This window comes from Typopeltis vanoorti, chromosome 19 (genome assembly GCF_054136105.1).
Source record: "Typopeltis vanoorti isolate ZY-2024b chromosome 19, IOZ_Tvanoo_1.0, whole genome shotgun sequence".
Classification (NCBI taxonomy): domain Eukaryota; kingdom Metazoa; phylum Arthropoda; class Arachnida; order Uropygi; family Thelyphonidae; genus Typopeltis; species Typopeltis vanoorti.
Genome location: NC_143567.1, coordinates 98,695,875 through 98,713,281, shown reverse-complemented (window position 1 = coordinate 98,713,281; position 17,407 = coordinate 98,695,875). Strand labels below are relative to the sequence as shown.

General features: G+C 37.9%; 1 protein-coding gene across 1 annotated transcript in view; it reads left to right on the top strand.

The window, feature by feature from the left end:
- The window catches only part of Sirt1 (NAD-dependent protein deacetylase sirtuin-1), a 132,448-nt gene that overhangs the window by 87,580 nt on the left and 27,461 nt on the right, over positions 1-17,407 (top strand). The window contains exons 6-7 of the mRNA XM_090409048.1: positions 28-175; positions 8,217-8,296. Coding sequence (XP_090265174.1) covers positions 28-175; positions 8,217-8,296 — 228 coding nt within the window. The remainder of the gene's footprint in view (positions 1-27; positions 176-8,216; positions 8,297-17,407) is intronic.

The window sequence follows — 17,407 nt, the reverse complement described above, 5'->3', positions numbered from 1 at the left end:
CCTAATTCCTACTCATTTTTTATTCAGGAGATTTATCCAGGCCAATTTCAGCCTTCCTGTAGTCATAGGTTTATCCAATTAATTGAACAAAATGGACATCTTCTTCGAAACTATACCCAAAATATTGATACACTAGAACAAGCTGCTGGTATACAACGGGTCATTACTTGTCATGGTAAGTGAATTTTAGTTGAATTGAGGAAATAAAAATTACTTTTGATCTTTCATGTTTTTTGAGAGTACAACACGTCTTCAGTTAACCAAACTCTTGACAGCTACAAACATCAATGTGTTACTGACCAACAAAACAGAAGTTTGTGTTTGCAGCGGAATGTTCTCTGGCTGTTTTTCTTGTTTCTCGCCCTTCATTTGGAGACACTCACTGTTTGTTATAAAATCAAGTGGATATTAGATCCAGCATTATTTCAAAGCCAAATGTAGAAACTATGAAAATTTCATAAAAATAAGTTGACCAGAGAGTTTACAGGAATATGTCCACCAGCATTTATGAATTGTCCTAGTGCGGACAACTTTAAAAAACATGCACGCTGCCCAGGCATCCATATATATTTGGTTTTTAATTTGGTCCATTTTTTGAGGAAATAAAAATTACTTTTGATCTTTCATTTTTTTGAGAGTACAGCACAACCTGCGCTAGGGCAACTGATAAATGCCGATGGGCATATTCCCGTAAGCTCTCTGGTCAACTTATTTTTATGAAACTTTAATTGTTTCTATATTCGGCTTTGGAATAATGCTGGATCTAATATCCACTTGATTTTTAGAATTTTTGCATTGCCCGAACTGAAGCCTTTTGGCTCTTTATTTTAGTAAATACTCACTGTTTGTGTTGGTGGAGAACCACCCAGTGATCGTGCTGACCATTTACCTAAGTGATCCTGCACCATGTACTTAAATAACCATTTTATTAAGAAAACTTCCAACTGGATGGGAAGTTCTCTTAAAAAAATTGTGCAGAATTCTGAATATATCAGTGAAACCCTTTGGTTGAAAAGATCTGAGTCCAAATCCCTTTGAGGATCTGAAGGGCTTTCCAGCTGAAGGTGAGTTAGCTGATCTCATACAGATGTAGCATTGATTTTCCTTCCAGGAACTTAGGATTTTCACTCTGCAATAATGGGAAAACTGGCCAGAAGAATGTAACACAATTTACAGACATAATACACTGGCCTTGTATATAAATCCAGAAAACAACAAGAACAACCCATTATCTGGGACAGCATTATTGGAGTTCTTGGGGGATTTTCCAGAGAGGAAGAAATGTGACTAACCATCCTTACTTCCTCAAATCAAAGTAAAAATCCAAAAATCTATAAGCCTACAATCCAATCAGTTGAATCCATAAGTCAATGCAGTGGCCAAATTCCTTCAGTGGGATTTCTGCAGTTTCTGCTAAAATATCAGCAGTATCAAGGAGTCCTTTTGAAGAAACATAAGCAGTTTGCTTATGCTTGCAGGAGACATAGCTTAAGACCCTACCTTATGCCATTTTGCTATTGTCTGTAAGGACTTAACAGAAAATGTACTACCCATGGATGCATCACAATTCTTGTGAGCAACGATAATCCATTCTAACAAGCATGTCCCTCTTGACAGCATTTTAGAGGCACGTTCCATTATATGCTAACATAGTGGTGCACCCCTATGTTAGATAGCATCCACCTTCATTCAGAATCTAAGTATCTGCCTGGATTCTGAAAAGGAGGATGGACTGGTAATTTTGGATTTAGCTGACCTAAACCAAAACAAGACCACATGGATTTTGTTAGGGAACCAGGACAAACTGTGAAAAGTCAGCCACTGGAATAAACTCCAACTCAACATCAGCAGAATTCAAGATTGGCACCATCAGCATAAGAGGCATCAACAGAAATGATGTTGTGTACTAGCAGAAGAATTGGAGAGGTACCAGATCACCATAATAGGCGTCGTTGAAATGAATAAAAAAAAGCAAGATTATTCGTATTAACAAATATGTTCTGTTATAATATAATGGGAAAAGAAGGTATAGTATTCAACACTAAATACTAAGATGACCATCTTGAATGGCTGGCAGTTATCGATTAAAGTAATGTGGGAAAACTTCACAATGGGTAATTGGACAATAAGACATAATTGTACCTATGGTCCTGCAGAAAGGTTCACGAAGGAAGTAGTGGAATTTTTCAGCACATTAGAGACAGCAGGTGCCACAAAGAAAAAAAAAAAAAGGAAAAGTTGGTCCATGTTGGAAATCTGATCAGTAGGGTAGGAAATAATTGCCAGGCATCAGCAATATTTTGAGAAAATTTGGAGTATAGAGCAAAGCTAATAATAATTGTACTTATCATCTAGGTTTTTGTTCAGGCCATGGACCAGTCATCACTAAGACCATATTCCAGCATAGATATGCACAAATTCACATGAGATAAGAAAAAACACATCATTATGTTATTGTTGATAGCAGTGATTCATGCTGGTTCAGGAGTATAGTGAGGATTTGAAATAGGAAGTGATCACCATTTAGTTTTTAACAGTATAAAACTGAATATCATACTAAAAAGAAAAGTGGAAAAAATAAAAGAATCAAAGTTGGGCATCTTTCAGAGGTGAACAGTAATTTTAAATACACAAATATTATATGAGGAAAAATGACAGTTTGTAAACAAGAACTTAACTTCAGAGATTCATTGACAGACCTCAAAGAAAACATTGGTTTATTTTGCCTCAGAGGAATTTGTGTGAAGTTGTGTGCCTGGATAGAAAAATCAGAACTCTGTGATGGAATCAGAAAGCTCAAGAAGTAGTCAAGGAAAGGAAGAAAGAGTGTGAAACTGTACAAAGAAGGCATCATGTACCCTGAGACAGTACAGAGAAAAATCTATGAAAGCAAAGCAATGTAAAGCTACCTTAACACAAAAAGTTATAGCAAGACTTTGGTAAGAACATAGAATAAAATAGAAAAATCAGGAAGTTGGCAAAATTTTCCTCAGCTGTTAAAAAGAAACTTAGAAATGGAAAAGAGATTACTGTACAAGAAATCAGAGATAATAAAGGTGTCATCAAAACACAAGATAAAGATATTCTAGATGTTTGGAGTAATGACTTTGAAAGATTGCTAAATGCAACAAGCACTGAGAGCATACCGATGGAAAACATTCCAGATTAATGTAACCAGAAGCATCTAGCAATATATACTGCTTGGAAAGAGGTCAACAGACACTCCCATGGGCAAGGTGCATCGTACCGTGATGAGTCACATGTTTGTAGCCGTTATAAATTGGAGAAATATGATGCTCCCAAGTCAGTGCAACTGTGTCCCGATGAAATGGCTGTGAGAAGTGAACTGATAGAATTTGAAAGAGGTATTGTGATAGGATGCCATGTTGCAGGCCTATCTGTTTAGCAAATTGTTGACAGATTGAGCCATCCCATGTCAATGATCAGTGATATACTAAAATGGTGTATGATTTGGGCTGCAAATTATATCTGCAATGGATGACCCACCACACTCATCGAACATAACCCTGCAGTCATGTTCAATGAATGTCAGCCGACACGTTGAATGCATAGTTCTGAATATCAACTGGAACACAAATCTGCGCTAAAACATTCAGAACTGAGGTTCAAAATGGGTTTCTATGGTAGAACAGCAATATGCAAGTCCCACATTAACCAAACCAACATGCAGTGTTATCTTCAGTGGTTCAAAGAACTTGGAAAACTGTGTTATGGAGTGACGAATCACACTACACCCTCTGTTGAGCAGATGGACAGGTGTGAGCATGGTAGATGCCTGGTGAACATCACTTACCAGAGTGCATAATCCCAACTATAAAATTCAGAGATGGTGGAGTGATGATATGGTCCTGTTTTTCGTGTTTTGGCCTCAGGCCTCTTTGGTGCCACAATCATTGAACTCCGAGAGGTATCTGAACATTCTGGACAATGCAGTGCTTCCTATTTTGTGGCATTTTTATGGAACTGACCATTGTTTCTTTCAGCAAGACAATGCACTGTATCATAAGGCTGTTGCTGTAATTGCATGATTTGTGGACACGAACATCACCACACTTGACTGACCTCCACAGAACTCTGATCTCAACCCTGTGGAACATCTTTGGGATGAACTGGAGCATCAGGTGAAGTCAAGAGATGTCCAAGAAACTACTGCATTAAACTTCATAATTCAAATTACTAATACAAAATGATACAAGTTTAAAACAAAGTGAAATAAAGAGCAAAAAATAGTTATTTTAAGAGTTTTCAAAACTAGAAACGTTCTTTAAATTTTTCATGGCCCCTGGTTACGAATCACTGACTTATTCCATCCATTCACATGTCCTCCAAGCAAAATGTATTCCTACCACCCTTGCTAATTGCATTCTTATACAATTTCCAAGGTGATGTCTTGTTCTCTCTTCCTGCTATGGACTGAAAGAAGTCTTCAGTGTCAGGCCTATAAACCCCTTTAACCATTATGCTGGCCTTGATGTATATATACATCCATAATTACGTGAATGTGAAGTGTCCATCAAAGTCAATATAACCTTTAGAGTTGACAGAAATATGGATGCAATGCATGTCCTCTTTTTTCTGCCTTTCAGCTAATTTTTGAAGCCCACAGACCTTCAATTTATTCTTATAGGGAGCATTCCATAGGCTTGCTGCAATCTTCATCACTCACCTCTTGAATCTCTCCATCATATGTGTTTGCGGTAGATCAGATGTGGCCTTATAAAGAGGAATAATAATCTCCCTTTCTCTGTTTGTGTAATCATCTAATCTGCTGTTTTGCTCTCTAAACTTCAACTCCTTGTCAGTAGTCGCCCCCAGTTCCCTGGCCTCATCAGTCTCCTGCAGTTCATTTATATCAGTATAGTATACAGCTTCTGATCTCTTCTTCTCAAAGCAGATCAGCTTACACTTAGCCACATTAAACTGGCAGCCATCTACCTTTGCCCATACTACAAGACTATTTAAGTCATCCTGCAGAATCTCTACATCATCTTCATTAACTATCACCCTTCCCAGCTTTGGATCATCAACAAACATCTGATCATTTCCTGTATCATTGATGTACAAATTAAACAGCAGAGGATCAAATAAATGAGCCCTGCAGTACACAACTAGTTACCTGCCTTCTTTTGAACTTAACTCCTGCATAAACCACTCTTTGAAATCTGTCCATCATCATCAAATTCCTTACATATGCTCTCAGGGGATGTACAGGATCTAATGATAGTACTACATGAAAAGTTACATCATTACTAACTTCCTATCAGCAATTTTCCTTCAGATTAGCCTATTATCTGTCAACATTCCAATATTATCAGATCTTATATTTATGTCGTCTAAGGCACTTTTTACTGTATCAATCCACCAATATATTGGTCTTCCTCTCCCATTCTGTTTAAGTGGCCATACCACATGAGATTAGCTCTGCTAACATATTCCTGAATGCTAACAATGTCATTTTCATTTCTGATATCCTCGTTTTTAATATAGTGTCATTGATGCCATCTGTTCAGTTCCCTAATCTTTCTGATAATCATAAGTTAAAATTGGTTTGAACACTGTCTTGTATACAGCTAGTTTAATGTTTTGCCTAATCTCTCTTATTGCATATAAATTTATTCATTTGACTTCCTACCATACCAGTTTTGCTAATTCTGCTGTCTATTTCCAAATTTAATTTGCTATATTCATTAAAAAAAAATTGTATATCTGAAATGTTTTACTTGTTCTAGGTTTTCCATTCAGGATACAGTTGATATTTTCAATGTTTCAACCTATTTTCATTCCCTTTGTCTCTTTAATGCCAATTTTCATAACACATTTATTACAGCAGCTATTTAACTTGGTTGGGGAATCCTGCAGACTTTTTCTGATTTATTTAGGAGTATAACATCATGTATATAAAGTAAAGAGCTGAAATTAGCATCACCAATTTTGATAGGTTTAATATGGCTTTCCTTTATGATGTGATCAATATAGATGATGAATAACAGAGTGGAGATAATGTACATCCTTGTTGCATATCTGACTTAAATCAAGCCATTTTACTGTACCTCCTTCAATTTTAACTCCTGATTTACATCTCAAATAGAAACTATATATTGCTTGATATAATGTCCTATTTACACCATATAACTGTAGCTTTATATGGTGTAAATAGGCTTTCATGTTTGCATCTTGTCATATACCCTTTCCAGATTACAAAACTAAAATACTGATTCTTGTTATATTTCTATGATTTCTCAACTATTTGTCTTAAAGTTAAACTTTTATCCTGACAATCTCTGTTTCTCCTGAACCCTGCTTGTTCTTCTCCAAGCTTTTCCTCCACAATTTTTCTTAGCCATTTCTCAAGAATACTTGCATAAATCTTACCAAAAACACTCAGTAGAGAAATTCCTCTAATTCTCACATTCAGTTTTATTCCCTTTTTTTTTATAGATAGGTACTATGAGTGCTCTACTACAGTCATCTGAAACCTCTGACCAGGCCTTCTGAATTATGCAGTGTAGCCACTGTAAAACTTTTATACCTCCACATTTTAGCATTTCTGGTTGAATATTATCTACTTCAACTACCTAACCATATTTCATGTTTGTAATAACTTTTTCTACTTCAAGTACAAATATATGTTCTAGATATCATTCCTGTTCAGTGTTTTCTTCTGCCATGCTATCACTGCTTTTTGTGCGGTTAGCCTAGTGGCTGTGTGCTTCACAACCATATGCATGGGGAAGGAGTGTCCTAGGTTCGATTTCCATTGGTCGGTGACGTGAGGAGCTGAAAGATCTTCCTCAGCCATAGCCAAGTTAGCCGGTCTTGGGCGTGGACAGTAAGGTTTTTTCCCCAGTTTATCCTGAGGTTTTTCATCCCGCAAAGCAGGCAAACCTGCCTTGAGAACGCAACACTGTGAACATAGGATATACAGGGGCATAGGGCTGACCACCTTATCCTGTGAATGGTTTGAGATCAGATGATTAACAAACCCTGCGAGGGTTTGTTAATCATCTGACCTCAAAGTAAAAGAGAGAAAAAGGAAGATGAGATGAGATCAAGAATATCTTTATCCTCAGATAATAAGCCGAAAGGCTATTTTACCGGCGAATTTGTTAATTAAGAGGGAGATGTTAAATCCCGTTTTAGCTATAAAATAAAACGGGATTTAACATCTCCCTCTTAATTAATCTTTATCCTCAATTTTCATGTCCCTTTTATCATCTCTGATTTCTTTTAGAGTACTTTTTACTACATTTCTGAGCTTTCTCAATAGCCTCCAGAATATTTTACCACCTCCCTGATATTTATTTTATATCTTCTTACTAAAACACTTCTTGCAGCATATCCATTGAGAAAGATCTGGAACAAAATTCAGTCTTCATGCCAAAGATTGAGTTTTGTTCCACTGATGCGTTTTTCCTTACAAATGCCATAGCAGAATCCTAAATTTCCTACTGTTTGTTATCTGCTGTCAAATGTAACGTAAATGAAATGAAATTAATTAAAATGTAAATATGCACTTTGAAAATGTACTTTTGAAAAGTTGTATCCAGTAACCGACATCACCATGTAATCTGCAAAACAAAATGTTTGCATTAAAGCACCTCCATAGCGCAATTGGAAGAACGACGGTACGTTGCGCCCTTCAATTAGAAAAGGCCTAAGTTCGATTCTCCTCATGATTGGAGGAATCTTTATATGGACTTTTTCGGTTGAAGGTGAGTTAGCCGATATAAGTTAAAAATGTAGTTGTTTAAAATAGAGGCTTGGTCGAAACTATGCTGAGTAATGTAATTTTTCATTTTTAAAAGTGCTTTGTGTAAATTTTTTTATAAATCCAGTTGTCTTTAAGCAAAAGGTTAATAATTATGATTATTATTCATAAAACAGTGGCCCCCTCAGAAGGCAGTAGTAATGAAGTCTGAACCTGAGAGGAATATCACTAAATTAACAATTAACAGTAATAATGATGTTGCAAAAGAAAGAGATTTGCTTTTGTTTGCTAGGGAATGGAATGGCTGACAAATGGTAACTCTGCTAAAACAACCGAAATTCATTTATAAATTAATTTTTCCTGTCATATTACCAACCACCAAATGAAGTTTCATATTTTTGTCAAAGAGTGCATTTGCTATTCATGTACACGATATACTGAGGATCCTTCCGTCTTAGAATTATAATTATTTTTGTTCTCCCTGTAGGGTCATTTGCAATGGCAACATGTACTATATGCCATCATAAAGTAGATGCTTTAGCTATTAAGGATGACATTTTTAATCAGGTATGTTGTTAAAATTGAGTATTATTATTATCATTGCTACATGATTATCTCCAGTGAGTTCAAAGACTCATGGTGGGAGATCCACACTAACTACACTGCTTGTCATGCCTGTCCATGAACTTGTTCACTGACTGAGCACTCAAAACAGCCTCTGGAATCCCATTCTGCCCATTCACTACTATCCACGGGGAAAAAATGTAGTCCTGATTTCCTAGTTAACACACTCTTGCACAACTTCCTAGGGCAGTCCCTTGTTTTCTCCCATTCCAGTCATGTGTTGAAAATTTTCTTTAGCATGTACTCTGTAAAACCCCTTTTATATATCATCATCCCCTTGTTGTTTTTTTTTCAATAATTAAACTTTGTAACTTATAAACCTTCATTCCATCCTCAGAGAGAACAGCCCACAGACCAGTCAGATTTTCAACACTTGCTTCTGCATCCTCCACCTCTTTCATATCTCTAAGCAACCAAATCTGTGCAGAGTAATCCAGATGTGGTTATATCAATGCTTTCTAAAGAGGAATAATAACCTCATCATCCCTGCTTATTATCGTTGTGTTTCAGTTCCCTGTCCACTAATCCCTAATACTGCAGTTGTTAATGCCCAATAACCTTACAGTTTGTTCTATTTTCCCAATTGAACAAACTAATCGTTATCCTTTGCCCATTCTGCCACTCTATTCAAATCATCATTTAAGACCTCTAAATCATCTTTTTTAACTTTTGCCTTTTCCAATTGACTAATGATCAGAAGTCAAAATTTGGATATTTTCTCAGTGGACAAAACATTAGAAAAGGGGTGATGGGAAGTTGACATTGGTATCTCCCATGCAGAGTGAACATATCCAAACCAAACGCAGGTGGTAAATAACCAGACATCAGGGCTTCTCAACAGTAGGGAGTTCGAGGTTATATCGTAGTGTGTAGTGTTCGTGCAAGCTCCTGATAAGATAAGTATTATTTTCAGTTATCGTTGATAAAATTAGTTAATATTGTGTAGTTTTGTTTGCCTTGCGTATTTCAGTGCGTCTGTTTGTGTGTTTTTGGTGTGTATAACTTATTATTTGATAAAACACGTTGCAATAATTATGGCACCTGTACGAAGGAAAATGGCAGCCAGTAATGATGGTTCGCCATCGTTATCAAAGAATAATAGTATAAAAGAAATGAGTCAGTGTACTAGCTGTGAAATGTACGCTTTACGGAGTGCGGTCGGAACGTGGATAGATGATAATAAAGGATTGAATTTGTGTAGAAAATGTAGGGAGAATGAGGAATTGAAGTGTATTTCGGATCGTGAGTGTGATATTTTTGTCGAACTTCAGAATGAAGAAAATAGCGATATGACAAGAAACGGCAAGGTTTTGCATGAGAATTATGAGAGTGTGAATGATAGTATTAATGGTTTCTCAGAGAATAATAAAGATGAGATAGATGCATTGAATGAGATCGCGTTGTTGAATGGTGTGATAGAAAGGGCAAAACAGCAGCTAGAGTGCATGAACAAAAGTCGACTGAATGAACCAACCAATAATAAAAGGTATGACAGGAAAAATAGGCGTATGAATGTGAACATGAACAAAATGAAGGATAGAGTGCTGTATGGAGACTCGTTAGTACGAGGTGTGTTAGTAGAGGATTTGACAAAATCGTACCAATCTGGTGCGACCATAAAGGATGTAACTGAGTCTATTAGAGAGCAAAACGAAAGGGTGAAAGAAATGATTGTTGTGGCAGGTACGAATGATTTGAAAGGAGATAAAATGGAAATGATAGAAGACCTGAATGAATTGTTTGAGGTAGCAAAAGAAAAGAGTGAGAGAGAGAATGATTAGTCTTTTGCCACGGTATGACAGTGAAATGTTTAAAAGGAGGGCCGTAATTGCGAATGACTTTATGCGTGGGTTATGTATGACAAGTGGTGTGGAATTTGTGGACGTGTGGAGTGAGTTTGATGGGCGAAAGGATCTATATAAGATGGATGGCTTGCATTTGAATGGTTATGGTGTAAGAAGACTTGAGAAAATGTTGCTGAATGTAGTGGATGTGCAAATTCAGGGAAACTAGATTTGTTAAGGGGGGGGGTAGAATACAGTCCTTAGGGAGGCAGTTGAATGTAAGAATGAATATAATATGCTAGAGCAAATAAGGACAACAAACCAGAGTGGGATAGTTAATATAAGGCATCAAGTTAGGGCTAATGGGGGTCTTAAATTCATGTACACTAATACTAGGAGTATTAGGAACAAGAAGGAAGAGTTTTTGGCCATGGTTGGCACTTCCAGACCACAGGTTATTGGTATTAGTGAAACATGGCTGACTGTAGATGATATAGCTAGTGGGATTGAATGTGATGGGTATAGGGTGTTCAGGAATGACAGAGAGAATAAACTGGGGGGAGGAGTATTGTTGATGATAGCTGATGAGCTACAGCCAAGGAGAATAGAAGGTGAATTGCAGGATAGAGAAAAGAGCACATTTGAGGCCATTTGGTGTGAGATTGTGACTAGCAGAACTAAATATACAATTGGGTGCTGCTATAGACCAGGTGATGGAAAAGATGGTGGTGACAATATGCACAAGCAAATAGAAGAAATGAGTGGAAGGAGGGTGATTATTATGGGAGATTTCAACTATGGTCGCATTGATTGGAGTGAGGAGAGGACACACGGGAGGAAGGAATTGGATTTTATGCAGTTATTAAGGGATAACTATCTGCGACAGCATGTAATGGAAAATATTAGGGGTCAGAGAGTGCTTGACCTAGTAATTACATCTGAGGATTTGGCTGTAACAAATATGACCACATTGCCACCAATCGGTGAGAATGATCATAGGGTCTTGACTTGGGAGGTGGCTAAAGGTGTAGAATTTTCAATTAAGACAGGGTACATGCGGAATTATCGGGCTGGAAAGTATGACAAGCTTAGGAGTTTGATGGGCTCAGTGCCATGGCATGTACAACTGCAAGGACTAGAAGTTGATAGTGCATGGGAGGTAGTTAAGAAGTGCTTGCATGAAGCAATGGCTGACTGTATACCTAGAGTCTGAATAATAAATCAAGTAGGAGTTAAATGGATGAACAATATGCACAAGCAAATAGAAGAAATGAGTGGAAGGAGGGTGATTATTATGGGAGATTTCAACTATGGTCGCATTGATTGGAGTGAGGAGAGGACACACGGGAGGAAGGAATTGGATTTTATGCAGTTATTAAGGGATAACTATCTGCGACAGCATGTAAGGGAAAATATTAGGGGTCAGAGAGTGCTTGACCTAGTAATTACATCTGAGGATTTGGCTGTAACAAATATGACCACATTGCCACCAATCGGTGAGAATGATCATAGGGTCTTGACTTGGGAGGTGGCTAAAGGTGTAGAATTTTCAATTAAGACAGGGTACATGCGGAATTATCGGGCTGGAAAGTATGACAAGCTTAGGAGTTTGATGGGCTCAGTGCCATGGCATGTACAACTGCAAGGACTAGAAGTTGATAGTGCATGGGAGGTAGTTAAGAAGTGCTTGCATGAAGCAATGGCTGACTGTATACCTAGAGTCCGAATAATAAATCAAGTAGGAGTTAAATGGATGAATAACACCATTAAGCTTGAGCTGCAAAAAAAGAAACAACTATGGAGGTAATTTAAGGAGAAAAGTGACCGGCAGGGATATGAACGGTATAAAGCGCAGGCCAGAAGGGTGACGAGTGTGGTAAGAAAAGCAAAAAAGGATTACGAAAGAACATTGGCCATGCAGGCTAAAGAGAATCCTAAACAGTTTTTTAGATATGTAGCAAGTAAAAGGAAAAATGTACATGGCAGAATGATTTTAAAGAATGCCGATGGTAGGGAGGTAACTGAATCAGTTGAGATAGCTGAGTTACTGAGTGAGCACTTTGCAAGAATATATCATCCAGGTGGTGACATTGCAGAAACGAATAAACCAGTAGATCATACGGGAATTGTGGTGAACGAAGTGGAGGTGAGTAGTCTATTGCATAACCTCAATGTCAATACATCTGTGGGATTGGATGGTATACCAGCTCGTGTAGTACGAGAAGCAGATAAAGAATTGTTAGTACCCTTGACCATTTTGTTTAATTTGAGTCTCAGGTCTGGGTTAGTCCCGAGCGGGTGGAAGGAAGGGAAAATAGTTCCACTGCATAAAGGTGGTTCCAAGACTGCTGTTGTAAATTACCGACCGATTAGCATATCCGGAATCATTGTCAAGGTCTTAGAGAAATTAGTCAAGAAAAGAATACAGGATTGGATAGATGAAAATGGGATATTGTATGGGGGACAACGTGGTTTTGTGAAGGGTAGATCATGCCTCAGTAACTTGCTCACGTTTTATAACACAGTGACGGCTGAACTGGATAGTGGTAATGGGTTTACAGTGATACTACTGGACCTTGCCAAGGCCTTTGACAGGATACCACATGGAACCCTAATCAGTAAACTGGAGCAGATGGGGATAGATATAGGGTTGGTAAGATGGATAGGAGGGGGGTTGAAGGAGAGATACCAGAGAGTGGTTTATTCAGGAATGGAGTCAAAAAGACGTCTTGTGACTAGTGGAGTGCCGCAGGGCTCTGTTCTTGGACCACTACTTTTCAGTTTGTTCATCAATGATATTGGAAAGGATTTGAGAGGAAGTGTTCACTTGTTTGCTGATGATGCAAAGTTGGGTAGAGCAATTGTGAGTGCACAGGATGTCAAAATTTTACAGGATGATTTGGATAGTTTGGAGGACTGGGCTAGGAAAAATGGATGTCAGTTTAATGTGGCAAAGTGTAAGGTTATGCACTTTGGGGTGAAAAGAATAGCAGCAGTATATCGCATAGGTGGAACCGTACTCCAGGAGATTGATGAGGCCAGGGATTTGGGAGTACTGGTGGATAGGGAGTTGAAGTTTAGGGGGCACATTGCAAAAGTAACTAAAACAGCTCACCAAATCACTTGGCTTATGAAAAATACTTTAACATGCAGAGAGAAGCAAGTTTTTGTTCCTCTGTATCGAGCCTTGATAAGACCCCATCTGGACTTCTGTGACCAGTTATGGGCACCAGGGTTTCTTCGTGATGGGGAGGAAGTGGAGAGGGTCCAAAGACGAGTGACCAAGATGATAGCAGGTCTGTGGAATGAACCTTATGAGAATAGGTTGAGGATTTGTGGGTTGCAGAAATTGGACGATAGGCGAAGGAGGGGTGATATGATTGAGACATTCAAATTACTGAAGGGTTTTTATAAGATTGATCCAGAAGATATTTTTGAAAATATGACTAGTGGTGGGAGGACTAGGGGCCATGCTTTGAAGCTGGGAAAGAGCGTGGTTGACAAGGGTGTTAGAGCTAGGTTTTTTACTTGGAGAGTGGTGAATGAGTGGAATAAGCTTCCAGAGTCTGTTGTGGGTGCTACGACCGTGAATGAGTTCAAGGCAAGATATGATAGATACTGTGTAAATGTTGAATAGTTGTTCCAGACATAATGTTAGGGCCTCCCTCGATGAGTCTGTCGACTCCTTGGAGTTTCCCGGAACAATAATAATAATATCACAATCAACGAGCATGGGCAAATGTGGCAATCTTAGTGGCTTTGATTGCAGACATATTATTGGCGCAGACAACATGGGTTATTCTATCGCCTAGGTAGTAAGAACCCTGTCCTTGAGGGCGACTGTATCAAGGTTCTACCACAACTATATATACCATCAACGGACATACCAGCACCCACTGAGCAAATGGTGGTCAACCACATGCCATTGATGATCGGGGTCGACAGGCTGTCCAGGCTCATACAGACCAACTGCTGAGCAGCAGTGGCAGAAATCACATCAAGTTTCAATGTTGGAGGACCATGCAGCGTTAGTGAGTGAACAGTACAGCATACCATGCATGGACTACAGGAGCTGATGCCCTAATCATGTACCGCTGTTGACAGCTCATCATTGAGCATTGCACCTTGCCTGGTGTCAGGATCATCAAAACTGGGCCTCTGCAGAGTGGGCCAGCGTCGTGTGGTCTGGTGAATCCTGTTATCAGTTGTACCAAGCCTACAGGAGAGTGCAGGTGTGGCGTTGACACATACGTTGACCTTAGTGTGTCTAGAGAGGTCCTTAAATGCTGCATGCTACCAGAATGTGCTTGCTGATCACCTACACATTTTCATGGCCTTTGCACATCCTGCAGCCGATGATCTGTTTCAGCAGGACAGTGTGCTGCCCCACTAAATGTCAGTCCAAATGTGAGAACAATCACTAGTTAGATGGATCGTGATTTTTCTCTTGCTTTATAATTAATAGCTGTTTCAAAGTAAAATAATGCCTTGAAGTAAAAGGGATAACTTTATTTTCCTGGAATGTATAGTTGTTGATGAAATTTAAGGTGATTTGTCATGTAAGGTTTATCAAATGAGAAGGAAGAAATGTAGCATACTGTTATCAGCAAAACTGTAAATTGGATGTACATTTCAGCTGGAAAAGGTTGTATCAACAGTAAAGAAGGAAGAGAGTAGATTTGGGGGATGGCCTGTGTGATCCATAAAGATATAAAGATCTACCTGTCATCACTTTTAATGTGTGAGCTGAGCTAACCGAGAGAAACCTTGCAGCCCAATTGCAGATGTTTGAAGAAAGACCATATAATGGGAACTTGCTTCATAGACCTTAGTGCCAAACATAATCTAATAGAACAAGACACACACATACACACACACACAAAGACCAAAAAGAGGATATTGTAAGTCTTGAGCAGTTTCAGATATGGGATAAAACTCAGCAAAGCATATGAATAGGACATAGACAAAGCATATGAATAGGACAGTATTCCTACTGTCCTATCTCTTGCCATTTCGATAACATACAGTCAGATATCTCATTCACTCTTGTGGCTGTATTCATATTGGGATTTCTTAATATCATAAACACTTTTGGTTCCTCCACCTCTCTTCTCATATTAAACTCTGTTATCAAATATTTATTAATCAGATTTAATTGGAAAGAAGCTGAAATTTCAGTTTTTTTATGAAAAGTTAGTATTTTCTTGCAGATTAGAGATGAAAATAAACATAATTGAAGTTAGAACTGAGACCACACATTTACAAAGTGAATCTGCAAAGTTTAGATTTGCCTGTTTCTGCATATAATTTCCCTTACTGGACTTTATGTTGTTATTTAAGGTGGTTGGAAATTGGGAGGAACAGGGAATGTACAGTAATGAATTCTTTATTAAGCCACACACACATGGAGAACTTCATCAGTTCTTCTTCAAATTCCACAGACTGGCTGCTAGATAGTAACAGTGTACTGGCCAATGAAAACTAATAATGCTTTAGTTTCCACATCACTAAGCAAATAATTTTGTGTGGATCAGCATGCAAAAAATAGTGACTCCAGCAGGATCTGATCCACATGCCACTATACTTTCTAGCAGCCAATCTCTGGAATAATCATTTTAAAATTGCTGAAAACAGAACAAATGTTAGTCTCCAGAGTCCATGCGATGGAGTCCAATTTTAGTTCAAGCCTCTCTTTAGCAAAGTAGTTCTAGTATCCCAGAGCTCAGTCTTGCTTATGAGAAGTGTGTCTGTCACTACACTCTAACCCATCTACATTGGTTCACTCCTAGATAGCTTCCTCTAGTCCTATTGATTGTGACCTTTTTCCATCTCTACCAATAAATCTATATTCATGGGATTTGGTTGCTGCTCACTGACCAGATTTCACTGATGGTGTTCCATATATGCTCCAACATTTCCAGTGTCTATTTTGTCTTTTAACCCTCCTGATGAGGTTACTTTTAATGTGCACATTATTTTCCTTAAGATCATAGAAAACAGTCTAAAGGTTTGATAGGAAATTGGTCTTCTTCTACTCAGCTCCCTATTTAGATAATAGGCATTCAGGGTTCTTGTTTGTTGTATACATGTTTCTCAACATTTGCCAGTTTATTTAAATTAATTATATAATTGCTTGATACTTTTATCATTGAGCAAATTATTCAGATACATTTGCTTTAATTCTCATTGTACATAAATCAGGATGGAAATTTTATGTGTCATAAAATACACTAAGCTTTTTATTGAACTGTCATCATATTGATATCTCTTAATTAGAATGGACAGGTGGCATGTGCACAACTTTTGAGTATGCATGAATAACTGTCTTAGGTTAAATGTCATATATATCAATAGTTCATCATCATCATCAAATTCCTGACATTTATCCTCAAGGGATGTACAGGATATGATAGTACTACATGAAAAATTTACATCATTACTAACTTCCTACCTACAATTTTCTGCCAAATCAATCTGTTACCTGTCAAAGCTACAACATTGTCAGATCTTATATTTATATATCTATCTTCTAAGGCACTTTTTACCATATCAATCCACCTATATCTTGGTCTTCCTCTGGGTCTTTTACCTGGCAGAGAACACTTGTTTGGCTAATCTTTCCTCGCCCATTCTGTTTAAGTGACCATACCACCTGAGATTACCTCTGCTAATGCATTCCTGGATGCTGACAATGTCAAGTTCTTTCCTAATATCTTAGTTTTTAATATGATATTACCATAATGCCATCTGTTCACGCCCCTAATCTTTCTCAGGACTCTCATATCTGCGGTCTGTAGTCTTTTGTCAAGTGTTTTACTTCTGACTCAGCTCTCATATCCATAAGTTAAAATTGGTTTGACCACTGTCTTGTATACAGCTAATTTAGTGTTTTGAATAATTTCTCTCTTATTCCATATAATTTTATTCAGTTATACCAGCTTTGTTGATTCTGTTGTCTATTTCCATATTTAATTTACCGTCTTCACTAAAAATCATGCCTAAGTAGCTGAAATGTTTTACTTTTTCCACAGGTTCTCCATTCACAATGCAGCTAATATTTTCAATGCTTCTGCCTATTTTCATTATCTTTGTCTTGTTATTGCTGACCTTCATACCATATCTATCACAACAGTTGTTCAATTTAGTCAGGGAATCTTGCAGACTTATAGCAGATTTATTTAGAAGTATAACATCATCCGCATAAAGCAAGGAACTGACATTAACATCTCCAATTTTGATATCAGGTTTAATACCACTTTCCTTCATAATG